General features: G+C 26.2%; 2 protein-coding genes across 3 annotated transcripts; both read right to left on the bottom strand.

The window, feature by feature from the left end:
* Positions 1-203: 203 nt before the first annotated feature.
* Positions 204-6452, bottom strand: LOC145832723 (nondiscriminating glutamyl-tRNA synthetase EARS2, mitochondrial-like). 2 transcript variants are annotated; one of them, XM_082940045.1, is made up of 10 exons: positions 6279-6452; positions 3833-4073; positions 3424-3531; positions 3023-3208; positions 2621-2816; positions 2306-2473; positions 1641-1862; positions 1320-1441; positions 963-1089; positions 204-554 (listed from the first exon to the last, which is right to left on the bottom strand). In XM_082940045.1, exons 1-10 carry the CDS (start codon positions 6412-6414, stop codon positions 429-431), a joined length of 1632 nt encoding a protein of 543 aa, XP_082796171.1. In that variant the 5' UTR covers positions 6415-6452; the 3' UTR covers positions 204-428. The 2 variants fall into 2 exon arrangements, with proteins under 2 accessions (XP_082796171.1, XP_082796172.1); XM_082940046.1 differs by having other exon boundaries at positions 3424-3514; positions 6279-6411.
* Positions 6453-6456: 4 nt separating this feature from the next.
* LOC145832724 (mitochondrial import inner membrane translocase subunit Tim9-like) lies at positions 6457-6979 on the bottom strand. The gene has a single exon (XM_082940047.1). The coding sequence runs from the start codon at positions 6947-6949 to the stop codon at positions 6671-6673; it is 279 nt and encodes a 92-aa protein (XP_082796173.1). The 5' UTR covers positions 6950-6979; the 3' UTR covers positions 6457-6670.
* Positions 6980-7596: the final 617 nt, after the last annotated feature.

The following is a 7596-nucleotide window of genomic DNA, read 5'->3' on the forward strand; positions in this document are numbered from 1 at the left end:
CATCTTTAGTTTTAAGACTAAGAAAAGCTTCTTTTTTATTATATATAGAGGTTTAAAAGAAATAAAATCGCATCATAAACTTTTTAGCAGAGTGAGAAAATTTTTTAATGATACCTATAGTCTGATTTAAAACTTAAAAATCAATAGTAAATAATTTCTAATAGTAACATTTTGATAGAATTCAAGTATAGTTAAAACTGATATACAGATATTCATATTTTATTTTTACCAAAATTAGTCTGACAATTTTAATAAAAATAGTATAGAGCTTACCAATTGATTAATATTAAATTTACTAACTGTTTACCACCAAGACTTTTCTAAATATATGTGCTAACATATCAAACTAAAAAAAACGTTTTAAACAAAATAACAACAACATAAAATTTAAACACATAGTACTATTCATTTTATATAGAACAAGCTATTTAAGAGGTTTTTTTCGTTTTTTCCTTAGGGCTCTGAGAAGATATTTTAAAAATTGCATGCTCAATTCTTTTAATGGATTCATTTTTTCCAAGAAGTTTTATCAGCTCAACTATGGGCATTCCTTCCTAAAAAATCAACATTTTGTTAATTTAATTTCTTAGAAAAATTTTCAAGAATCTTTATTAACTTTAATTTAATAAATTCAATAATTATTAATTTTCTCAATAAAGTTAATATCTATATAAAATGGTTAATTAAGAAAGTAAATTCATTTTGTAAATTTAATAGAAAATATTAAAAATATAGTAATAACTCCAAACATAATAACAATTTAAAGTAACATATCATTTAGTAATATTCAAAAAATAGTTAATTAATAACCATTTTTAAAAGTTTTTCAATAGTTGACTTTACTTTTTTTTAACATCTAGTTCAATTAAAATAGTATAATTTTAAAACATGTTTCACTTAAAAAGTCACATTAGCATAGACATAAAGTTATAGTAAAGTAAAAAAAGTAAACAAATTATTACATCGGAACCGGCAAGGATCTGCCGCATTATTTTCCAAACCGGAACATCTTTGCTCTGGTGAAATTTTATGAGCGATTTCGCGCGCTTATCGAAACCTTCATCGCTGAAATCCAACTCTGCCAGTTGCCTGTGAATTCAAAATTCTCACAAACAGCTGCATTAATTATTACTTAGCATTTATAACTTTACATTAATCATAAGTTACGTTAATTTGCACTTACGTTACTTATATTGATATTAGCTTTTAACAGTGTTGGTAAATTTACAAAAAAAAAGTTTTTTACTATACTTTGATAAAACATATATTGATTTTATTTGAGTAGCCTTGTTTTTTTTTAAACTATCAAGCTGACATACCTGGAAACTTTTTCTAGGAAAATTTCGCAATCTTGATTTGACTTGAATGCGTACTTTTTAGGACGTTGCCACAAGAATGAAAACTCATCAGACGTTATATCATGCAACTTTACCAATCTATCCTGTTATTAATCATAAACTATTTGAAAACATACAATTGTTAATATAATAGTTTTATATGAAAATTATATAGTTCTAAGCTTAAGCAAGAGAAGTAAATAACATTCATGTGGGTCTACAATAGTCAACATTTGTAAAAACAGAAAACATCAACTTTTTAATACGTAGTAATTATTTTCTAATTATCTAGCAAACACAAACTTTGCAAGAAAGAAGTAAATTACTGATATGGTCCATCCTCTGAGCTTCGTTCATCTTACTCAAAACAAAGCTTTTGGGAAACTCTTTTTCCACTAAACTTTCAACCTCGCTACAGCTTTTTTCAACTACAGTGGGGTTGTTGCTTGAAAGGACTTTTCTGGTGAGTTTGAAACTGAATTCGTCAAGTTTTGCAAAGTTTATTTTACCGTCGCTTACTGATAGCTGTCAAAAATGTTTAAAAAGCAGTTTTTGTTAAGTTTATATTGTAAAGAACTTCATTATGTCAGATTAACACTTTTTAAATCCTGTATACCCAAAATATAATGAAGAAAAAGAAGATTTTTTATATCCTTTTAAGTTTGTTATGACTAACTCATTGAAAATAAAACGGTATACTATCAAAATCCACGCAAGTTTTTTTTAAATTAATTTATACCATGTATTTTTTGCATTTTCAAATTTATTTTTCACTATCCTTGTTACCCCTAATCCTTACTCTCGATTGGTAAGCGGTTCTCGAATTTGACTGGGTTGATTTTGAACGCGGGTGGATTTTGAACGTGTCCCATACCCAAAATATAAAAAAGAAAAAAAAATTCTATCTTTTTAAAATTGTATAACTAACTCATTGAAAATAAAACACATACAAATATAAGCAAACAAACTTTACTAATATCGAATTCTTCAACGAGTTGATCCAGCAATTCGTAGTGATTGCTGGTGTTGATGGGAAATTGCACATTAGGGAAACCACCGCTACAGCTAGCAATGAAGTTTATGAGCGAAGATTGACAATATCCCCTTTTCATGTATTTCTCCACATATATATCACCCTGTTGACTCACATTAGTAAGAAAAATGCTAACAATTCTATTTAAAGCTTATTTGTAGTATTTAGATTTAAGATTTTCCAATAAAACAAAATAATTATCTAACTACTCATTAATGGACATTAATAATGGACTTATTTTTCAACAAACATGTCGTTTTGAAAGCTTTTTTCCGTCCATGTTTAGCAGCAAAGGCACGTGATAAAACTTAGGAGGGTTCCAGTTGAAACTTTCGTAGAGATGCATGTGCTTCGGTAAGGAGTTGAGCCATTCTTTTCCCCTTATAACGTGCGTAATTCCCATCAGATAATCGTCAACCACGTTTGCAAGGTGGTACGTTGGGTATCTGGTGTTTTGAGTATTTTTAACATAAAAATACCTTTTATAAACTTTTCAAAGCAATTTTACCAAGGGTTTCTAGAAATTTTAATAACATTTATTTGAAATTTTTTCGTAAATTTTCATACATAAATTTTAAAAGCTGTCTTGAGGTTAAAATTTTATTAGCAGCAATAGAAAAGAAGATAAATAATAAACATAAACTGTGTTTACCCATCACTTTTTAACAACACAGGATCTCCTTCGTATTTTGCAAGATCAAAACCGCTTTCGCCAGACAACTGACATTTTGTCTGAATGTTACCATCTCTTAATTTCAATCTTATAACGTAAGGTTTATTTTCTGCTAAGTTACTTTTAATTTCTTCCGGTGATAAATTTCGACATTTGTTGTCATATCTGTAAAAAATCTATTTAAAAGCCTACTTTTTAACTAGGCTCCAAGTTATCATTTACATTCCTGCATTATACAAAACAAGTGTGTTATAAAACTAGTTATTTAATTACTTCAGTTTTTATTTCTCAAATCATTCTAAGTATAAAGAAGGTACTTATTTGTTCTTAAGTCGTTAAACTATTTTGCAATTGAAGATATTATAAAACAACATACTTACTTTTGAATTTCATTGTTCCTTGTTTGTTGTAGCTTTAAAAGCTGTAATCTTCTTTGGGAACAAAAACAATAGTATGCCTTGCCTTCATCTACTAATTTTTTTGCATATCTACATTAAATAGTAAAAATACTAGACTATACATTGGAATTATAAGTTTTTATTTCATGTTTATTTAGAACTATTTTAACAACTTTTATATGTAGTTTATTTAAAAGCATAAATATTCTTAACTATTAGAAAAAATATTCAGATGCTGTGTTCAAAAATTGCTTAAACAAATTTATAAGTGGAATGAGGCTACTTTATTGTAAAAAGAATAGTTTAGTGAAAGAAAAAATTGGCACGTTGTAAGACTAGAACTATTTATTACCTTAGAACCTTAAAAACAATATACATCGTCAAAATTTACTTTTTATACAGATGCTTTCTATCACTCTGTACGTAGGGAGGATTTGGTCCTCCCACCATTGGACTTTCATCCGGGACGAGACCTGCCCAGTGCAAAGTTTTCTGCAACTGTTGGTATGCTTGAGGTACAACCCTGGATTGATCAGTGTCTTCGATTCTGACAACAAATTTACCGTTTTCATGCTTTCTGGCAAACAAGTAATTGTACAAAGCTGTACGAAGTCCTCCTATGTGCAGGTAACCTAAAAATATACAAGAACACCTAAAAATAAATAGTAAAAATATTTTTATCCTGTTACTTTATTACTTTAGTTTTAATATATAAATTAAAACTTATATATTTTGAAAAAGTTTAAAACTACTAGAATGTATAAGGGTTGCCACTATTTGATTCAGAAAACTATCCTGAGTGACCTTTAACTAGCCTGAGTCATACTGAATATTTTAAATAGTTTTTAAAAAATTGTGCACCTCCAACACAAACTATTTATACCTCATAATCGTTTTTCATGGTTGCAAAATGTTTTTGGAAAATTTTCTCTAGATTTTTAAAATTTTATGTTTTAGGGTCTATTTTTAGTTAAAAAACAAGTTTAAGGTAGAAAACTGTGTTAAATAGTACAAAGACATTGAAAAGATATCTTAAAGCATCTTTAAATGTTTTTATTAAAAATATTAAAACTATACCATAGATTTTTTGTGTCAAACTGAAGTTTTTCAATTTAAAATGTAAAAATTGTTTAAATTTCTACTTTTTCAGGTTTTTTAGAGATTTTAGTACAAAATTCCAGGTTTTATGTGATTTTTTTCTAAATTTCTCAAATTCCATGATTCCAAGTTTTTTGACAACTCTTTTTTATTTTAAATAGTAAAAAGAAAAACTGTATATATGCTAGCGCATTCGATGTTTACTAAACTTAAAAATTAAACTTATCAGAAATACTGTTTAAAATAATTCAATCTTAAAAGTGTAAATAGATACTTTCTTTAGTTTGTATAGAAAATGTTGCAATTTAAAAAATATTAACAATTAAAAATTTTAGATATATAAAACAAAAAAATAGGTGGTTTTGTTTAATAAAATTTTTATTTATTGAAATTATAAAAATTCCTGCATTCAATCTTTTTAAAAATTAAATAATAGACTTTTTGTGAAAATTTGAAGAAGATTGCTTAAAAAATTAAGAAGATAATTTTTTTAGTAAAATTGTCTTTTTTTTGCGTTTTTAATTAGCACCTTCCATTAGGAACCTATTGAGGTCACCAACTTTGATCGCTTATACCTCAAAAATTACTGAGAACTTTTTCAAGCAGTTAAAAATTTCTGATAGCTCAGATAAAACTCTATAAAATAAGATCAACTTGTAAATGTCAAGGTGGACCCCCTATGCCCTTAAACACAACCATGTAGTTAAACTTGTATATCTCTTAAACTGTTTCTTTAACATAAATTCAGATCATGATATATGTTTAAAATTTCAAACTAAAACTACAATGTTATTGTAGAGTAGCCACGAGCGAGCAGCAAGACTAAAATAAAATTTTAAATTTATTTAAAAGTATGAATTTAAATAAAGTTCTTAAAGAAAATTTATTATAAAATAATATAATGATGAAACGGGTTAACAAAACCTTATTCAAGCTCTAGAAAATACTTGCCTGAGATTTTCAAAACATCTTAAAACTATTTTGAGTTTTGTATTAAAAAAAAACTAGCTCAAGTTATCCTGATATTTTCAAAAACTTCTAAACATCTTGAGTTACACTTAGTATAATAAATATCATAAGTGTGTGGCAACGTTGAAGTATGTTTTGTAAACATTTTAAAGGGTTGTAACTCTTTTAAGCAAAAAAGTCAGACTGTGTTACATTTAACCAGCAAGAGTTTGTGAGAAAGTTAAAAAAAAGTTAAGACCCAAAAACTGATGATTTTTACTAATAAATAAGATTAATACCAAAAATTACAATAATAAAAAAATATTAAATATTAAAATAAAAGCATACTTTTTAACAAAAAAGAAATATTTTTTAAGTCATAGATTTCAAAAAGAAAAAAAAAACTACACTTGGTTTTGCAATAACCTGAAAAAGTTTTAAACTAGCCTGAAAAACCAGATTTTTTTAAATTAATAAACTAGCCTGAGTGTGTGACCTTACAAAAAAAAGACTAAAGTATGTTTTATAAGTTAAACTTTTTTAACACCAATTTAAAAAATATATGGTTAGATAATTTCGGAAATCTTATATATATATAAATTTAAATAAAGATTTTAACTAAGATTGAAAAAACAAGGCTAATTTATGTATCAAAATACATTAAAAAGATGAAATTAGCTTTAATAATTAAAAAACATAAAAGGAGAAAATTAACAATTTTTAAAAGATCAAGCTCAATTATAAAATACAAAAAAACCAACACATACAAATAAATTACAAAAAAATATAACCTGTAGGAGAAGGAGCAAATCTAACTTTTAAAGTTTCTTCATTATATGTAGAGCTTTTTCTTGTTGAACTGTGAAGGGCTTTCAAAAGGTTTAAAAGCAATTTTTTATTTTGCTTTTTCACATTAGATACAAGCATATTAAATAACTAACTTTTAGTTTTACTGTTAGCAGGCATAAACTGTAAAACATTAAACTTTTTTATCAAAATTTCCTATCAAACATCATGATAAAGTGGTAGATGATAAACATTTAAACTTCTACAATTAAAACTAACATAAACTTTTTTATTTTCTTAACAACATTATTTATAAAACAAGTCATTAATTAAATTAAAATTTTAGCTAGTACAATACACAAAACTCATGCAGAAATAAAAAGTTCTTAAAAAAATATTATTGTTTCATCTGTTGCTCAATAAACTCTTCTTGGAAACGCCTAGAGATTCTTTGAGTACTTTGAAGATGCTTAGTCAGACAGGCAATTGAACAATTGTTTTCTTCTTTCGATACTTTTCTTGAAGAGAAATCATTGACACAGTCAGTGAAGCACTGTTCACTTATCTTGTTGAACAACTGCAAAAATTCCTTGAACTGACTGATCTGATTGCTAGCTGTTTGTCCTGGCATACTAGCTGTAGCTGCCATACTTGAAGCTATATTTTCAGCTGCCATTTTAGATACTGTTCTTATGTAGTTTAAACAAGAACTACAAAAAATTAAAGAATTAAATTATTTATAAACTTTCATTAAATACTAAGTATTAAAATCTCTATGATTCTCTATAAAACTCAAAAAACATCTAAAATAGTTTAGTATTTTTATGAAAAGCTTTTCGCATGTTTTATTTCTACTACTTAAAGTTATTATAGTTTAGTTTTTAGAAAAAATAAATAAAACTTTAATTAAAAAGTAATAAAAAATATCCAAATAAGTTTAAATTACAGTTACTTTGTTTACTATATACTTAAGGAAGTGTTTGTAAGGGAACAGGTCAAATATGCACAAGGTAACACTTTTGCACAAAGACTTTTTGGCACAAAGGGACATTTTTGCATAAAGATACTTTTGCACGGGGTCACTTTCGCACAAAGGGTCATTTATGCAGAAAAGAAAAACAAAAATTAAGTAAAAAAACAACAAGGAAATAAACAACAAAAAAATAAGTTAAAAAAAAATTACCGACCAATGGTAAGTAGGGGTAACAGTGATAGTAAAAATAAATAAGAAAAAATAAAAATCAATAAAATTAAGTATTAAAAAAATTAATTATTAAAAAAGAAAAAAAAAGTAAGGGTTAGGGGTAACATTCATACAAAAAA

Source organism: Thalia democratica, chromosome 3, assembly GCF_965202585.1.
Source record: "Thalia democratica chromosome 3, ktThaDemo2.hap1.1, whole genome shotgun sequence".
Taxonomy (NCBI): Eukaryota; Metazoa; Chordata; class Thaliacea; order Salpida; family Salpidae; genus Thalia; species Thalia democratica.

What these genes read in the sequence shown, in the direction of transcription:
- LOC145832724 (XM_082940047.1), bottom strand. Translation starts at nt 6,949, where the DNA reads ATGGCAGCTGAAAATATAGCTTCAAGTATGGCAGCTACAGCTAGTATG.
- LOC145832723 (XM_082940045.1), bottom strand. Translation starts at nt 6,414, where the DNA reads ATGCTTGTATCTAATGTGAAAAAGCAAAATAAAAAATTGCTTTTAAAC. An exon ending in ATTTGCTCCTTCTCCTACAG is followed by an intron (nt 4,074 to 6,278) that starts GTTATATTTTTT and finishes GTATATTTTTAG; the next exon opens with GTTACCTGCACATAGGAGGA. An exon ending in GTGTTGTTAAAAAGTGATGG is followed by an intron (nt 2,817 to 3,022) that starts GTAAACACAGTT and finishes TCAAAACACCAG; the next exon opens with ATACCCAACGTACCACCTTG.